The sequence below is a fragment of the Hyperolius riggenbachi genome, chromosome 4, assembly GCF_040937935.1.
Source record: "Hyperolius riggenbachi isolate aHypRig1 chromosome 4, aHypRig1.pri, whole genome shotgun sequence".
Taxonomy (NCBI): Eukaryota; Metazoa; Chordata; class Amphibia; order Anura; family Hyperoliidae; genus Hyperolius; species Hyperolius riggenbachi.
The window spans coordinates 69,968,184-69,987,733 of NC_090649.1; the positions used below are offsets into that span (position 1 = coordinate 69,968,184).

The 19,550-nt window shown below is 43.1% G+C and overlaps 1 protein-coding gene across 9 annotated transcripts in view; it reads right to left on the bottom strand.

The window, feature by feature from the left end:
* LOC137570379 (adhesion G protein-coupled receptor F5-like) overlaps positions 1 to 19,550 on the bottom strand; it is a 271,619-nt gene that overhangs the window by 24,148 nt on the left and 227,921 nt on the right. For 8 of the 9 annotated variants that reach the window (XM_068279056.1, XM_068279057.1, XM_068279055.1 and 5 more), the window contains 4 exons: positions 17,399 to 18,766; positions 6,330 to 6,371; positions 4,630 to 4,698; positions 3,119 to 3,200 (listed from right to left, as the gene is read on the bottom strand). In XM_068279056.1, the coding sequence (XP_068135157.1) occupies positions 3,119 to 3,200; positions 4,630 to 4,698; positions 6,330 to 6,371; positions 17,399 to 18,766 (1,561 nt within the window). The remainder of the gene's footprint in view (positions 1 to 3,118; positions 3,201 to 4,629; positions 4,699 to 6,329; positions 6,372 to 17,398; positions 18,767 to 19,550) is intronic. The other variant, XM_068279064.1, reaches the window with a different exon arrangement.

A 19,550-nucleotide genomic window follows, 5' to 3' on the forward strand; every position in this document is an offset into this window, starting at 1 on the left:
TGCCACCAGCTATTACGTCAAACAATAGCTATATTGGTTGCAAAACCAAAACCCAAACAAACCATTAAAAAAAAAAAAGGTTTAATTTTTCTGAGGTGCCCGGGTTGAAAACTGTGTTGTCCCAGTTGTGTATTGGACACAATGTGGGCTGCACCACCGCTGTCTGGGACCTCCTGTTGTGTTTATTTACAGCCCTGGTATCACCGCTAGGTACCAGGGCTATTATGTCACGCTGCCTACCTGCTGCCACACTCACACTGCTCCTCCACACCTCCTCCTGCTGCTGCTGCTGCTGTCTGTCTGTGTTTCCCACTGCCAGGGTACACAGATGATTTACCTTCTGCTGCCACTCTGCCACCAGCTATTACGTCAAACAATAGCTGCTCGCCTACTCCTCCATTCCTCCTCCTGCTGCTGCTGTCTGTCTGTGTTTCCCACTGCCAGGGTACACAGCATTACCTTCTTCTGCTGCCACTCTGCCACCAGCTATTACGTCAAACAATAGCTATATTGGTTGTAAAACCAAAAACCAAAAAACCATTAAAAAAAAAAAAAGGTTTAATTTTTCTGAGGTGCCCGGGTTGAAAACTGTGTTGTCCCAGTTGTGTATTGGACACAATGTGGGCTGCACGACCGCTGTCTGGGACCTCCTGTTGTGTTTATTTACAGCCCTGGTATCACCGCTAGGTACCAGGGCTATTATGTCACGGCGAGCTGCCTGCCTCATTGACTGCCTGCTGCCACACACTCATCCTCCTCCTCCTGCTGCTGAATTTACCTCCTGCTGTCTTTGTGTTTCCACTGCCAGGGAGCACATACAATGGCGCTTCCAACATGCGTGCGCCCACCAGCTATTTGTTACGCTCAAAAATAGCTGCATTTCTTTAAAAAAAAATTGAAAAGAGAAATACGTGAAGATGATGAAGAAGAAGATGAAAAAGAAGAAGAAGATAAAGAAGAAGAAGATGAAAAAGAAGATGAAGATGAAGAAGATGAAGAAGAAGAAGATGAAGAAGAAGAAGATGAAGAAGAAGAAGAAGAAGAAGAAGAAGAAGAAGAAGAAGATGAAGAAGAAGAAGATGAAGAAGATGAAGAAGATGAAGAAGAAGAAGAAGAAGAAGAAGAAGAAGAAGAAGAAGAAGAAGAAGAAGAAGAAGAAGAAGAAGAAGAAGAAGAAGAAGAAGAAGAAGAAGAAGAAGAAGAAGAAGAAGAAGAAGAAGAAGAAGAAGAAGAAGAAGAAGAAGAAGAAGAAGAAGAAGAAGAAGAAGAAGAAGAAGAAGAAGAAGAAGAAGAAGAAGAAGAAGAAGAAGAAGAAGAAGAAGAAGAAGAAGAAGAAGAAGAAGTATATACAGTAACACTACTGAACAAAATTTAGGACACAACTTCAGTGAGCTCGAATACCGACTCGAATAGTGAGCTCGAAGTCCGAGGTCGAATCGAATAGTAAAAATTATTCGACTCGAATATTCGACTGACCTCGAATAATTTACTATTCGAATTCGACCAAACTCGAATTTTAAAAAGGAGTATTTGAGCATCACTAGTCGAACTCCAGTCCTCAATGGCCAGATCCATGCCAGTGTTTAGGATGGACTGAGAATGAGAAATGGCCCATATTCACTTTTTCACCTGAGTTTTCTCCTAGGAGATAATTTTTCATCTTCAATTTAGACAAATTTTTCCGCACTTTGTAATTGAAAAAGTAACAAAAAGTAGGTTAAAAAGTGCTATCAAATGTATTTTAAGTATTTTCTGGTTGTTTAAAAGGCATTTTATTGACCAGTTTCAAAATTTCACCCAGGAGAAAACTCAGGAGAAAAGTTGAATTGCATATGGGCCCGGGACCCTCACCTTTTATAAAGCAAAGCAAACCCTTGACATAAACAATTGAGACAGTATAGAAGCCCTGGGAGGCAGTTCGTTTTCCCAGATGAATCTCGTCAGGACCCAAGTTACAACTCTCATTTCATTATTATTATAAGTATAGTGCTAAAATCTACTGGAACGCTTTACATGATGTATATAATCATGTCACTAACTGTCCCTCAGAGAGGCTCTCAGTATAATCTCTACCACTGTCTTACATTTATATTGTAGTTTAAAGATGCCCATTAACGGGACAATATTTTCCTCAGATACGATCATTTGATCAGATTCTTGGAATCGTAAGCGATTGGTAGGTAAATATTGATTGCCTCTGCCTGCTCATCCCTATAGGTATGCCCGTGGTCTGGAACTAAGGAGGAACTTCCAAATTTAGAAGAGGGGGTTAACCCTGGACTATGGACTATGGCCAACATTAGCATTTTCCTTCGACAAAGTAATTACTGGCTGCCGTTAGATAGTACTGTTGTAATCTAGCACAGCGCCATCTAACATGTCAGACTACCTCCGACACCCCGATCATTGCCGTCCCCATCCGCTGCTAGTGCGCCTGCATCCTGTTACTCTGCTTGGCCACATTTTCACAGATTGGGGAGGGGCCACTGTCGGATCTGGCACAGTGTCCCCCTATGTGGATCAAAGGGGTGGACACAGTCTTCTACTTTGATCCTCTAGCAGCACTGAGAGCTGCGGAATAATGAAATTATGCTGGCGCACTTGCAAGGCAGTGGAGCTACAGCGTGTGAGCTGGCCCCACCCCCCCACAGCTGACGCCGCCCTCAGCACTGTGTATATATTGGAGCCTCTGAAGCTTTGGTCCTGATCCTTTTTCAGGATTACCCACGTACACCCAGCAACCTGGAAAACAAGTAGGTGCTGGGGAGGACATGGGTGATCTGGGAACAGGACTGGAAAGGGTTAACTCACCATGGTCGACCACCTCAGGCTGCAGTGCTCCACTCTGCGTTCCATCACTCCCTCTTTTACAGCCAGAAGGAGGAAGTATCAGTGAGATGGAACACAACCTGGAGCTACCAGGGTAAGTTAACCCCCCTGCCACAGGCCACATCTGCTTCTGTTCTGACACATTTCGGAATGGAGTTCCGAATTTGGAAGCTCTTCCCTACCTGGAACTATGTCAGAATATGGAAGTCATCTGCATACCTAGAATTCAGTGGAAAATATAAAAAGTGTAAATCTGGCCCTTACCCTTAGCCCATTACCCCATACAGACCTCTGCTGCCAAAAAGGTGTTTCCGGAACAGCTTTGGCTTTGGCTTTGGCCTGGATTGTTCTGAGGTACTTGTAGATGTTGTCTGTAAATATAAAATGAATAGTTCTGTTATTGATGATTTTTGTCTTTCCTCTCTCTAGTCATTCACACCTCTGTGTGCTGCAAAGCAAAAACCGCTGACCTCTCACACAACATTACCAGCAATACAGAAAGTCTGAGCCACATTCACACCTCTGTGTGCTGCAAAGCAGAAACTGCTGACCTCTCACACAAGGTTACCAGCAGTATAGGAAGTCTGGGAGTGATGGCATGACTATAGATGTGTGATAAAGGTGTAACTAGAGATGTGCTGAAGGGATGACTAGACCAGTAGTGAAGGCATGACTAGAAGTGTGGTGAAGACATGACTGGAGCTATAGTTGGGACATGTGATTTGTAGATATCTTTGTGCTAAGACGTTTAATCGCTGTCATACTGAGCCCCTGCAGTGTGACGATTAAAATGTAGGTTGTATTCAGGGCCGGTTCTAGACTTTTTACTGCCTAAGGCAAACTTGGGGGGATGTGCCCCCCCCCCCCCCCATTCCCATTTGGAAAGATTGCACAGCACCCAACAATTTGCACTTCATGTTATAGCCGGGTGTGACTCAAAAAACACTCTCAGTGTAGGTGGGTAGGTAGTCAGGTATAGGTGTCCCTAGTATAGGAAGCCAGGCATAGGTAGCCAAGTATAGGTGCCCCCAGTATAGGAAGTCAGGTATTGGTGCCCACAGTACAGGTAGTCAAGTATAGGTGTGCCCATTATAGGTTAGCCAGGTATCGGTGCCCCAATATAGGTAGCCAGGTATAGGTGCCCACAGTACAGGTATCCAAGTATAGGTGGCTCCAGTATAGATAGCTAGGTATAATTGCGCCCAGGTTAGCCAGGTATAGGCAGCCCCAGTATAAGTAAGCCAGCTATAAATGGCCCCAGTAAAGGTTAGCCAGGTATAAGTGGCACGGTATAGGTCAGCCAGGTATAGTTGGCACCAGTATAGGTTAGCCAGGCTGCCCTGTCCCCCTCCCTACCTGACAACTGCTTCTTTACCTCCTGGAGTCAGAGGGCTCCTCCTCCACCACCGTCCTCCCTTGATCCCCTTCGTTACATGTCTGGTGGCGCGGCATGCAGCACAGACATCAGTGGTGACCCACAGATAAGACAGGAGAGTGGTTCCCTCCGGTAATGGAGCGTATACAGGAAGCAAGTACTTCCTAGACGCAAGTACTTCCTGGAGCAGGGACACTTTGGCCAAAGCAACAGGACGCACCTCTAGCCCATAGACAAGTGACATGTCTGAAAGGCTCTCAGCCCCAAACTGTCACCCAAAAGATTGAGTCACTTGGGCAACAGAGTTGAATACTGGATAATTGGCACATCTAAGGTAGGGAGCGCCAACCACTGATTTGCCAACCACTTTTATTAAATCCTTATAGGGAGTGACAGTGTATTATAAGCACATGTGGGTTACTCACCGCCGGTCCCTTCGACCTTAATTGTCCAAAGTAGGAGGAAGATAAGCTGCTTCTCACTGCCATGCGTACCTAAAACACACAAGTGGACAGTGTTACTGAGATGCATAAATCAGGAAAGAAAATCATGACATGCTAGTACACTACTCCTTCTGTATGAATCACTTGTTAAGACACATCTGGATTATGGGACACAGTTTGGGGCACCAGACTATAGGAAGGACATTGAACATGGGGGGGGGGGGGGGGGGGAGGTAATGGTTCTTCACAAGGGATGGAGTAGCCCCTCAAAAAAAATAAAAGCAGCCTTGTCCGAATGTTAAAGGAAAAGTCTCTTTTGCTGACATGCACGTCAACAGAATTGATTCCTGACAGATGCTTGTTTGAATTTGCCACTAATAATTCCCATTGGTCCGGTGGTCTGAACCCAAGGGAAGCCTCGACAGGAAATGAAAATATTCCAGGCTTACAGTGGACATCTCCACTGAATGGACAGAGACAGTCCTGTCTAGGTATCAGAATTCCTCTAAGGCCGATTTCACACCTGTGGTTTGCGGTACATTGCTGCATAAACCGTTCAGTAGGCAATGCTCAGCAGACTTTGCATTGGGAATTTTGGTTGTTTGGATAGTTCTGGCGCACAACACCAGTTGCACAAATCTCCAAAGACTTGCATTGCGGTGGGGAAGTGTAACGCGGGGTGATGCACTAGGCCTAAATGTTACAGTATTGTTAAAAGACAAGACACAGAACATTTCTATTTCTATTTTCTCCTGGCGGACGCAAAGCTCCAGAGTTGCCGCCACTAGGGCCCGCTCCATAGGCAGTAGCAGTGTTAGTGAGTCTTGCCCAAGGTATCCTTACTGAAAAGGTGCAGCTAAATTAACAGGAGGAGCCAAGATTTGAAGCCAGGCCTCCTGTGTCAGAGGCAGAGCCCTTAACCAGTACACTATCCAGCCACTGCTGTACTGTCAACTATATAAGACAATAACCAGTCAATAGAAGTGCTCATTGTAGTGCAAATAATTCCCTCTTGCATGCAGATCTACTGTATATAGCGTGGAATTAGGCCAATCCAAATCTGGGTGAAGAGCATTGGATTGGTCCAATTACTAGCTGCCTGGAATATGCATTACTTTTGTGTGCAAGCCACATTTTTCAATACATTATTTGCATCTCACTGACCATCTCTAGTGGTTGAAGAGGAACTTCAGCCTAAACAAACATACTGTCATTAAGTTACATTAGTCATGTTCATTTAAATAGATGGGTAATATGATCTCTTACTCCACCGATTATAAAAGAACAGGAAAATGTTTGTGATTTCATGGGGCAGCCATCTTTTTCATAGGGCAGCCATCTTTTTGGTTGAAAGGAGGTGACAGGGAGCATGAGACACAGACAATTGTCCTGTGTCCTTATCACCCCTCCCAGCTGTGTGCGCTAGGCTTCAAATCTCAAATTCAAAATTAAAAACATATCATGCTTTGCACAGCATCAGGGGAAAAATGGGCGTGCAAATTTCTTTGATGGGGCGGAGCTTAGCTTCTGTGCAGCTAAAAATGAGGTTTGGGTAAGAGAAACAAAGTTCTGATGCTGTGAAACTGTTAAAGAAACACCAGGCCTTTTCAGTGCTGCTGAGTAGAGTTTTAGTCTGGAGGTTCACTTTAATAATAAGATGATAATGATAGGTTACTACTTGCCTTTTGGTCCAGCAACACAGTCGATATCAAAATGAACAAACCCTAGTTTAAAAAAAAATACACATATTAGTATTTCAGAATAGAAAATAAGTGATTTTATTCTAAAAGTGCACAGGTGTATCTACAGGGGAGCAGGGGGGTCCAAAGCTGTGAGGGACCCCCAACTACTTCTTCACTCCTTCCTTTAAAGGGGTCCATTCTTCATATCAGGCGTTTTTCATGTCTTTACTTGTTATAAGTGTGAAGATTATGATATCCACACCTTTCAAGAGACCAGCTTATAAAATAAAAGGTGGCACTAACAAGCCCTGGTAGCCAGGTCGAGCAACTACTATCTGTATCTGTGGGAACAATCCCCCCCCCCCCCCCCCCGTCTCCACTCGGGTATCGGACTTGTGGAAGGTGATTGTCTCACTCCAGAAAACAAGTATGTATGAAATTAAATACGTGCAAAAAAATTGACGTCCTACCAGAGGCAATATAACGTGTATGGAGGGAGGAGTAGCCCAAAAATTAATATAATCTTTCAATTCACTCTTAAATTGAATCCGAGATAAACTTTTACTCATTGCATAACTGTGTTCCTTTCATATAGTTCATAGGGCATTCCTCAAGACAAATACGTTTTTGTTTTTTTTTTAATACTCTAATTCCCTATAAACTAAATTTAGCTGTAGGGATAACAGTTGTGCCTGGATGAGTGAATCTGTGAATGCAATTGTGTGAACATTTGCATGTGAGTGTGCGAAGGGTTAATAGATTTTTGCTGTTTTCTAGCCACACCCCCTTCAGCACCTCCCTTTCCTTAATAATTTATTTAATGTCCTAACTAGAGGCGATGTGCCTGGATATATGTATGTTTATTCTTATCATTGACCCCTGTGGCTAGGGTCCAATTCGGTGCACTCCCCCTTCCCCTGTATGTTTGTCAGCATGCAGACAGCTTATGCTGGTGTATGCGCATTGTGCACATGGACACATAACATTAGCTCCCTTGTGCGATTGGTAAGATGCACTGTCTTTCCCAGGAGAGGAAGTTAGGATGTGTGCTCCTAATCCATTGATAGGTTTGATGCAATGAATGTGTTTGCATGTCTGCACTATGCATGTTACAGGGCCAGAGTTAGGACACCTATGTTTACCTGGGTACTTCTGCGCAGTATAGGTGATTAAGCATAAGAATGCATTCTTCTGTGAACTAAAACCCTGGCTTTTAATTTAGCTGTAGGGATAACAGTTGTGCCTGGATGAGTGAATCTGTGAATGCAATTGTGTGAACATTTGCATGTGAGTGTGCGAAGGGTTAATAGATTTTTGCTGTTTTCTAGCCACACCCCCTTCAGCACCTCCCTTTCCTTAATAATTTATTTAATGTCCTAACTAGAGGCGATGTGCCTGGATATATGTATGTTTATTCTTATCATTGACCCCTGTGGCTAGGGTCCAATTCGGTGCACTCCCCCTTCCCCTGTATGTTTGTCAGCATGCAGACAGCTTATGCTGGTGTATGCGCATTGTGCACATGGACACATAACATTAGCTCCCTTGTGCGATTGGTAAGATGCACTGTCTTTCCCAGGAGAGGAAGTTAGGATGTGTGCTCCTAATCCATTGATAGGTTTGATGCAATGAATGTGTTTGCATGTCTGCACTATGCATGTTACAGGGCCAGAGTTAGGACACCTATGTTTACCTGGGTACTTCTGCGCAGTATAGGTGATTAAGCATAAGAATGCATTCTTCTGTGAACTAAAACCCTGGCTTTTAATTTAGCTGTAGGGATAACAGTTGTGCCTGGATGAGTGAATCTGTGAATGCAATTGTGTGAACATTTGCATGTGAGTGTGCGAAGGGTTAATAGATTTTTGCTGTTTTCTAGCCACACCCCCTTCAGCACCTCCCTTTCCTTAATAATTTATTTAATGTCCTAACTAGAGGCGATGTGCCTGGATATATGTATGTTTATTCTTATCATTGACCCCTGTGGCTAGGGTCCAATTCGGTGCACTCCCCCTTCCCCTGTATGTTTGTCAGCATGCAGACAGCTTATGCTGGTGTATGCGCATTGTGCACATGGACACATAACATTAGCTCCCTTGTGCGATTGGTAAGATGCACTGTCTTTCCCAGGAGAGGAAGTTAGGATGTGTGCTCCTAATCCATTGATAGGTTTGATGCAATGAATGTGTTTGCATGTCTGCACTATGCATGTTACAGGGCCAGAGTTAGGACACCTATGTTTACCTGGGTACTTCTGCGCAGTATAGGTGATTAAGCATAAGAATGCATTCTTCTGTGAACTAAAACCCTGGCTTTTAATTTAGCTGTAGGGATAACAGTTGTGCCTGGATGAGTGAATCTGTGAATGCAATTGTGTGAACATTTGCATGTGAGTGTGCGAAGGGTTAATAGATTTTTGCTGTTTTCTAGCCACACCCCCTTCAGCACCTCCCTTTCCTTAATAATTTATTTAATGTCCTAACTAGAGGCGATGTGCCTGGATATATGTATGTTTATTCTTATCATTGACCCCTGTGGCTAGGGTCCAATTCGGTGCACTCCCCCTTCCCCTGTATGTTTGTCAGCATGCAGACAGCTTATGCTGGTGTATGCGCATTGTGCACATGGACACATAACATTAGCTCCCTTGTGCGATTGGTAAGATGCACTGTCTTTCCCAGGAGAGGAAGTTAGGATGTGTGCTCCTAATCCATTGATAGGTTTGATGCAATGAATGTGTTTGCATGTCTGCACTATGCATGTTACAGGGCCAGAGTTAGGACACCTATGTTTACCTGGGTACTTCTGCGCAGTATAGGTGATTAAGCATAAGAATGCATTCTTCTGTGAACTAAAACCCTGGCTTTTAATTTAGCTGTAGGGATAACAGTTGTGCCTGGATGAGTGAATCTGTGAATGCAATTGTGTGAACATTTGCATGTGAGTGTGCGAAGGGTTAATAGATTTTTGCTGTTTTCTAGCCACACCCCCTTCAGCACCTCCCTTTCCTTAATAATTTATTTAATGTCCTAACTAGAGGCGATGTGCCTGGATATATGTATGTTTATTCTTATCATTGACCCCTGTGGCTAGGGTCCAATTCGGTGCACTCCCCCTTCCCCTGTATGTTTGTCAGCATGCAGACAGCTTATGCTGGTGTATGCGCATTGTGCACATGGACACATAACATTAGCTCCCTTGTGCGATTGGTAAGATGCACTGTCTTTCCCAGGAGAGGAAGTTAGGATGTGTGCTCCTAATCCATTGATAGGTTTGATGCAATGAATGTGTTTGCATGTCTGCACTATGCATGTTACAGGGCCAGAGTTAGGACACCTATGTTTACCTGGGTACTTCTGCGCAGTATAGGTGATTAAGCATAAGAATGCATTCTTCTGTGAACTAAAACCCTGGCTTTTAATTTAGCTGTAGGGATAACAGTTGTGCCTGGATGAGTGAATCTGTGAATGCAATTGTGTGAACATTTGCATGTGAGTGTGCGAAGGGTTAATAGATTTTCGCTGTTTTCTAGCCACACCCCCTTCAGCACCTCCCTTTCCTTAATAATTTATTTAATGTCCTAACTAGAGGCGATGTGCCTGGATATATGTATGTTTATTCTTATCATTGACCCCTGTGGCTAGGGTCCAATTCGGTGCACTCCCCCTTCCCCTGTATGTTTGTCAGCATGCAGACAGCTTATGCTGGTGTATGCGCATTGTGCACATGGACACATAACATTAGCTCCCTTGTGCGATTGGTAAGATGCACTGTCTTTCCCAGGAGAGGAAGTTAGGATGTGTGCTCCTAATCCATTGATAGGTTTGATGCAATGAATGTGTTTGCATGTCTGCACTATGCATGTTACAGGGCCAGAGTTAGGACACCTATGTTTACCTGGGTACTTCTGCGCAGTATAGGTGATTAAGCATAAGAATGCATTCTTCTGTGAACTAAAACCCTGGCTTTTAATTTAGCTGTAGGGATAACAGTTGTGCCTGGATGAGTGAATCTGTGAATGCAATTGTGTGAACATTTGCATGTGAGTGTGCGAAGGGTTAATAGATTTTTGCTGTTTTCTAGCCACACCCCCTTCAGCACCTCCCTTTCCTTAATAATTTATTTAATGTCCTAACTAGAGGCGATGTGCCTGGATATATGTATGTTTATTCTTATCATTGACCCCTGTGGCTAGGGTCCAATTCGGTGCACTCCCCCTTCCCCTGTATGTTTGTCAGCATGCAGACAGCTTATGCTGGTGTATGCGCATTGTGCACATGGACACATAACATTAGCTCCCTTGTGCGATTGGTAAGATGCACTGTCTTTCCCAGGAGAGGAAGTTAGGATGTGTGCTCCTAATCCATTGATAGGTTTGATGCAATGAATGTGTTTGCATGTCTGCACTATGCATGTTACAGGGCCAGAGTTAGGACACCTATGTTTACCTGGGTACTTCTGCGCAGTATAGGTGATTAAGCATAAGAATGCATTCTTCTGTGAACTAAAACCCTGGCTTTTAATTTAGCTGTAGGGATAACAGTTGTGCCTGGATGAGTGAATCTGTGAATGCAATTGTGTGAACATTTGCATGTGAGTGTGCGAAGGGTTAATAGATTTTTGCTGTTTTCTAGCCACACCCCCTTCAGCACCTCCCTTTCCTTAATAATTTATTTAATGTCCTAACTAGAGGCGATGTGCCTGGATATATGTATGTTTATTCTTATCATTGACCCCTGTGGCTAGGGTCCAATTCGGTGCACTCCCCCTTCCCCTGTATGTTTGTCAGCATGCAGACAGCTTATGCTGGTGTATGCGCATTGTGCACATGGACACATAACATTAGCTCCCTTGTGCGATTGGTAAGATGCACTGTCTTTCCCAGGAGAGGAAGTTAGGATGTGTGCTCCTAATCCATTGATAGGTTTGATGCAATGAATGTGTTTGCATGTCTGCACTATGCATGTTACAGGGCCAGAGTTAGGACACCTATGTTTACCTGGGTACTTCTGCGCAGTATAGGTGATTAAGCATAAGAATGCATTCTTCTGTGAACTAAAACCCTGGCTTTTAATTTAGCTGTAGGGATAACAGTTGTGCCTGGATGAGTGAATCTGTGAATGCAATTGTGTGAACATTTGCATGTGAGTGTGCGAAGGGTTAATAGATTTTTGCTGTTTTCTAGCCACACCCCCTTCAGCACCTCCCTTTCCTTAATAATTTATTTAATGTCCTAACTAGAGGCGATGTGCCTGGATATATGTATGTTTATTCTTATCATTGACCCCTGTGGCTAGGGTCCAATTCGGTGCACTCCCCCTTCCCCTGTATGTTTGTCAGCATGCAGACAGCTTATGCTGGTGTATGCGCATTGTGCACATGGACACATAACATTAGCTCCCTTGTGCGATTGGTAAGATGCACTGTCTTTCCCAGGAGAGGAAGTTAGGATGTGTGCTCCTAATCCATTGATAGGTTTGATGCAATGAATGTGTTTGCATGTCTGCACTATGCATGTTACAGGGCCAGAGTTAGGACACCTATGTTTACCTGGGTACTTCTGCGCAGTATAGGTGATTAAGCATAAGAATGCATTCTTCTGTGAACTAAAACCCTGGCTTTTAATTTAGCTGTAGGGATAACAGTTGTGCCTGGATGAGTGAATCTGTGAATGCAATTGTGTGAACATTTGCATGTGAGTGTGCGAAGGGTTAATAGATTTTTGCTGTTTTCTAGCCACACCCCCTTCAGCACCTCCCTTTCCTTAATAATTTATTTAATGTCCTAACTAGAGGCGATGTGCCTGGATATATGTATGTTTATTCTTATCATTGACCCCTGTGGCTAGGGTCCAATTCGGTGCACTCCCCCTTCCCCTGTATGTTTGTCAGCATGCAGACAGCTTATGCTGGTGTATGCGCATTGTGCACATGGACACATAACATTAGCTCCCTTGTGCGATTGGTAAGATGCACTGTCTTTCCCAGGAGAGGAAGTTAGGATGTGTGCTCCTAATCCATTGATAGGTTTGATGCAATGAATGTGTTTGCATGTCTGCACTATGCATGTTACAGGGCCAGAGTTAGGACACCTATGTTTACCTGGGTACTTCTGCGCAGTATAGGTGATTAAGCATAAGAATGCATTCTTCTGTGAACTAAAACCCTGGCTTTTAATTTAGCTGTAGGGATAACAGTTGTGCCTGGATGAGTGAATCTGTGAATGCAATTGTGTGAACATTTGCATGTGAGTGTGCGAAGGGTTAATAGATTTTTGCTGTTTTCTAGCCACACCCCCTTCAGCACCTCCCTTTCCTTAATAATTTATTTAATGTCCTAACTAGAGGCGATGTGCCTGGATATATGTATGTTTATTCTTATCATTGACCCCTGTGGCTAGGGTCCAATTCGGTGCACTCCCCCTTCCCCTGTATGTTTGTCAGCATGCAGACAGCTTATGCTGGTGTATGCGCATTGTGCACATGGACACATAACATTAGCTCCCTTGTGCGATTGGTAAGATGCACTGTCTTTCCCAGGAGAGGAAGTTAGGATGTGTGCTCCTAATCCATTGATAGGTTTGATGCAATGAATGTGTTTGCATGTCTGCACTATGCATGTTACAGGGCCAGAGTTAGGACACCTATGTTTACCTGGGTACTTCTGCGCAGTATAGGTGATTAAGCATAAGAATGCATTCTTCTGTGAACTAAAACCCTGGCTTTTAATTTAGCTGTAGGGATAACAGTTGTGCCTGGATGAGTGAATCTGTGAATGCAATTGTGTGAACATTTGCATGTGAGTGTGCGAAGGGTTAATAGATTTTTGCTGTTTTCTAGCCACACCCCCTTCAGCACCTCCCTTTCCTTAATAATTTATTTAATGTCCTAACTAGAGGCGATGTGCCTGGATATATGTATGTTTATTCTTATCATTGACCCCTGTGGCTAGGGTCCAATTCGGTGCACTCCCCCTTCCCCTGTATGTTTGTCAGCATGCAGACAGCTTATGCTGGTGTATGCGCATTGTGCACATGGACACATAACATTAGCTCCCTTGTGCGATTGGTAAGATGCACTGTCTTTCCCAGGAGAGGAAGTTAGGATGTGTGCTCCTAATCCATTGATAGGTTTGATGCAATGAATGTGTTTGCATGTCTGCACTATGCATGTTACAGGGCCAGAGTTAGGACACCTATGTTTACCTGGGTACTTCTGCGCAGTATAGGTGATTAAGCATAAGAATGCATTCTTCTGTGAACTAAAACCCTGGCTTTTAATTTAGCTGTAGGGATAACAGTTGTGCCTGGATGAGTGAATCTGTGAATGCAATTGTGTGAACATTTGCATGTGAGTGTGCGAAGGGTTAATAGATTTTTGCTGTTTTCTAGCCACACCCCCTTCAGCACCTCCCTTTCCTTAATAATTTATTTAATGTCCTAACTAGAGGCGATGTGCCTGGATATATGTATGTTTATTCTTATCATTGACCCCTGTGGCTAGGGTCCAATTCGGTGCACTCCCCCTTCCCCTGTATGTTTGTCAGCATGCAGACAGCTTATGCTGGTGTATGCGCATTGTGCACATGGACACATAACATTAGCTCCCTTGTGCGATTGGTAAGATGCACTGTCTTTCCCAGGAGAGGAAGTTAGGATGTGTGCTCCTAATCCATTGATAGGTTTGATGCAATGAATGTGTTTGCATGTCTGCACTATGCATGTTACAGGGCCAGAGTTAGGACACCTATGTTTACCTGGGTACTTCTGCGCAGTATAGGTGATTAAGCATAAGAATGCATTCTTCTGTGAACTAAAACCCTGGCTTTTAATTTAGCTGTAGGGATAACAGTTGTGCCTGGATGAGTGAATCTGTGAATGCAATTGTGTGAACATTTGCATGTGAGTGTGCGAAGGGTTAATAGATTTTTGCTGTTTTCTAGCCACACCCCCTTCAGCACCTCCCTTTCCTTAATAATTTATTTAATGTCCTAACTAGAGGCGATGTGCCTGGATATATGTATGTTTATAAACTAAACAAGCCTCGCCCACAGCTTTTCAGAGTGCCTTGGCATTTTCAGACAGTAGCAAGGGCTTATGGTAACTCAGGCTGGGTAGGAGGAGGGGGAGGTATTACTAGCCAGAGATTTCAGAGGCAGAGGGGAGGAGGAGGGGGGATTAGGTTTTTTTGCTCAAGATGCAGATAAGCCTGCCTTTGTGTAATGTTTACAAACAACATGGCTGCTGTCATTGTATCACAGGAAGGAATAATCTTATTCTGTTGAAGCTGTTTGCAGCTAGATTTGCTGTGTAATCTATTTAAACTTTAGATAAGATGTATAGATAAGTTACTTGTTATAGTTAGTTTTTCATCTCGGATCCGCTTTAAAAGAGAAAGTGGTTTTAAGGGGGATGTAGCAACACAAGTTGGAAAGTACTTTTGTTAGCACAAAATCAAGATTACACGTTTCAACAGTTTACTGCCACTTCTTCAGGTTGATAGCAGTGCCAAAATGCTGGAACATGAGTAAGGCAGGGTTCACACTTGTCTGCCTTTGTCGGCGTTTTCTACATAGGAAAATGCATTTAAAATGGCAACCAATGTTAATCAATGGGCTAGTGCACACACTCATTTTGTTGCATGCAGGAAAGAAAAAAACTTTTCTCCTGCAACACAATTATACACACTATATGCATTTTCTGTATCAACTACATTAGCTGCTTTGAAAAACCCATGCATTTTGCTGCATACGAATGCGCATGATCCTGGCTAGGGGTGTCTTTCTCAATTTGACATTGTTATTGACCTGGAGAAGCGAACATTAACCCACAAAACTAGATTTTTGTGCTAATAAACTTATTTACCAACTTATACCAGTTGTATTAGATTTTTTTTTTTTAATCAGAGAATTTTTATTGATTTTTCATGCTCAAATGAAGGCAATCAAAAACGAACAAGAACAATCAAATTAGCATGTTACATAATACCTTTCGTATACCAGAAAAAACATACATTATCAGCATGTTGACAACACATTATAGGCCACACCAAGCACACAATCTCATCTAACCTCCCCAGCCAGATTTTGTATCAGAAGTAGAACCAATTTTTTATGCATTTCTCTATAGTGTATGCATTTTTGCGGACCGCTTGCAAGTTGTGATCTTGCAAGCTGCATACATACAGTATAAAGAAATGTGCTTAATTAAAAAAAAATATAAAACAATAAATATATATATATATATATATATATATATATATATATATATATTCATATTTACTTTAATGTTGGCTGCTATGTATTTTATTAAATCCAATACAAAAGATTAGAATTTGCCGCCAGATGTGATGACGCTGCATGTGGCGCATGCATCATCATCACGAGGACTCTCCAAGGGATATGTCATTGCCGAGGGATGCCGAGGGATCGCCGCCACGGAATGAAGATAAGACCACAGGGAATCGCAAGAAAGTTGAAGGGTTCGCGAGAGGGATCCCCCATGTCAGGGATGCCGCAGGTGAATACATGTAATTGCTGGAAGAGCCCCCCAGTCCTTTATCATTAACCTCCTTAGCAATAAATCCCGAGTCAGGCTCCGGCCGCAAATCTGTAGCTCAGAGCGATAACCCCGAGCTGGATCCAGGGGAGGTGTGTAATGTGCAGGGCTGCAGCAGATCTATTTAGGGTCTAAAAGCATGCTGCACCATTTTCAGCTATATTACTGACCTGACCTCCTTACCTCAATCTGAGTTACCCAGGATTATGCGCATATTACAGCGCATTTTTAGTTCTATACCTCTTCGACTATTTTTTGTAGCACAGACCCTCGGGTCCCTTTTTAACACTTTTTATGGGTTTTGAAATTAATTATATCATATTGTAAATTCTACATATATTAGTGCACTGTCAATATAATTTCCCCTTGTAAAATAGCCTTATGCAGACTTGCAAAGGACTTCTAATAAGTTTGTCCTATTTAGGCCACCGTATCCAGGAAGTGCTACTCCCCATGCGTCCCATGCTGGATTGAACTGTAACCCAGCGTGTTATTGGCCGCCCTTGGTGGAGAGGAGGCGGTGCCTTTAGCAGCAATTGGCTGCAAGCTGATCTGTTTAGGATTTTAACTGACAGCAGACAGCCGCCCTCCGCAGCCTCCGTAGAAGCGCATCTGCGCGAAACGGCTGTAAGGCTCTCATCCCCCAGCACCCACCGCACAGCTTTACCAGCAAACCTGGATATGTTACTTCTCAATATGCATAAATTTGAATCCACGATGTTGCACCATGTGTTCTGAATAAACAAGCAGTTTACAGCAGTGCCGGCATTTCTCATCTTTTTCTCTGCCTGCATATGATATCTATCTGAGCCTGAGCACGCTGGTCTATCTGCATCGCACCGGATACCTGGTCTGCACCCCTGCAATCCTCCCTGCCTGCACCCTTAGCTGCAGTGCCAGCACCTTTCTTTCCTACCTTCCTTTGTGACCATTTTCAGACACTAAAATCCAGAAATAATCATAAACCCTAAGGAGGCTGCAAGTTATGCATTATTTATGCCTTTCATGAAAAAAAAAAAAAAAAAAATTATATATATATATATATATATATATATATATATATATATATATATATATATATATATTATAAATACAGAGGGGCTGCAGCACACAACAGGAAAACAGGTGACATAGTTCAGTTAGTAGCTAGTGTAAGGTGAGGTGTTTTTAATTTAATTTCTCCCATTTAGCTGACCCTTGGGCTTTTGGCATGGTTCCCACTAGAACGCTAATAAAAACTAGCATTTTTGCCTGGTTAGAGTAGGGCTCACCAGATAGGGGACACTTTGGCGCAGTTGGTGAGCTTAAATGCGTTAAAGCGTAACCAAGAGCCCCTGCCACTGTTTTCCTGTTGTGTCCTGCAGCCCCTCTGTATTTATATATTTCTTATGGAGATTGGGGTTTTCCAGTGCTGCATGCATGCTTTGCATAGTATTGCATAAAATTTGGTTTGTGCTGCTCATCCCCTGACGTGTGTGTGTGTGTGTGTGGTGTGTGCATAAATATATATTTACCTGGAAAGAGTTGAGTGCTGCAAAGATGCCATGGATGGCTAAATACCCAGGATCTGAAGGTTGGACAACTGCGACTCCGAGCCCAAATCCCCAGGTAGTTCCAAGGAGCGGCGTGAGGACGGCAGTGGTTTTGGCCAGTACAATTAAAATTTTCCTTTCTTCTTGCCCACGGTGTTCCCCAACGGTTGGCCTCATCAGTTTAACAATGACCACCACCAAGATAATAAGGTTAATAAACACAATGGTTAAAGCGGGCACCACAAAGGCTAGGAACGATTTGGATGTTAAATAGTTCAACCAGCAAAATCTGTCACTAGTAAATTGTCCGCTGGGTTCAGTTGAAGCCACAGTTACAACTGTGATGACGAGTGGACAACCGTAGCCTAAGAGGAAAGCGATGGTTAACATGGTCTTTCTACTCATGTCATGCAAGATATAGACCATACGGTAAAAGAGGATAAGTCCTGTGGTCAGCATCCAGAAAAATAAAGACAAATAGAAATAGAAGGTAAAAAAGGCAGCAGCTTTGCAAGCACTCGACGTACTGACTTCCGTACTTTTTCTCTGAAGGTTTGAACCAATAATAAACCAGATATCGGCAACAAGAAGGGTAACGGCAATATTTACCAGACAGACGTGACGTAGGTAAGAGGTCTTGTTTTTGATAACTGAGTTCCATACTAAAGCCTCTATGAATAGGGTCAACAACAAGCAAAATAGTGATATTGCTACTCCAGCATAAGTAATAATGTCCAGAAATTTGTATTTGTCTTCATCTGCTGGTGCTGGTCCCATCAGGATTGAGAATGAAGTTAAGTGGTTACATGAGCAGGAGACATAACCACTAGGTGCCTCTCCTATGGTGCAACCACTGGTGTTCCAGATATTACTGTTGAAGTCATACCAGACACATGCTGGTTTTTGCAGTGAAGTATTACTTATACTGAATGTCATATTTATTTCAAAGTCCTTACTGAGGCTGTCTGTGGAGTCCTTACCAATGACTGTTGACATCACTAATCCATTGATAATATTTGTTTTGTTTTGTGGAAAAATATTCTTCATAGTACCGTATGTGATGGTGATCACTTTAATAGAGTTATTGGAAAATGAGTTATTTTTGATGACCACATCACTGGTTAAGTTAGACAAGGTAAAATTCACGAAGTAGCCATCATGACTGCTCACAGTTTTTCCAAAAAGCTGAACGGTGCTGAGCTTTGAACTGGTGGTTAAGTCGAAAGTGCCGCTGAAGTTGAGTTTTTTTGCAAAGGTCTCCACAGAACTCAGAATTTGTACACTTTGGTTAGTCGCTGATACCCAAGCACTGGTGTTTTTCACCACAATGTCAACAGTTTGAATGAAATTCTGGGAAAAGAAATAGTTTCACGTGAATATTTTTGTTAAGCTAGGTTTCAAACTAAAGTAGGAAAAACACAGAACATACATTAATGAACAACACGATGCTAAAGTTTTGTCTTTTTTCCAATCATCTATGAATATAAGAAAATAGCAAAGAGAACCTCAATTGAAAAATGAATAACTGTAAAATAAAGTGTCAGTTGTAACTAGGAATGAGTGAAAATGCCTATCTAAAGGTGCTCCCTGCAGTGGTGCTCAGCAGAGCTCGAATATTCGAGTAGCTCGAATATTCGAGCTCTTTTTCAGCTATTCGAGCTCGGTATTCGAGCTCCGAATAGCTGGAGCTATTCGAATGGGCTATCCGAGTACACTCGAATAGCCCATTCACTATTCGAGCTATTCGAGCAACTCGGCGCTATTCGAGCTCGGTACCGAGCTCGAATAGCGTCATAGCCCAGATTGATGTCCTTAGAGCCAATCAGAGGGCTCCCAGGCCCTCTGACGGCAGCCAATCACAGAGGGGGACCCTGGCCAGCCCCTACCCTATAAATAGCGGCCGCCATGTTCCGTTTCTCCATGCTTGCCTGAGACTTGTACAGAGAGAGAGTTGCTCCTTTGTGCTTTGGCTTAGCAAGTGCTCTATTGTGATCATTTACCTAGCGTTTTTGCTCACCTACACCTGCCATATACACCTATATTGTTGTTAGTTAGATAGACATTGTATTTTAGTTAGTAGCTTGTGTGTTACATTAGAGACAGGCAGCTGCTGCAAGCTTACAGGTTTAGGCCT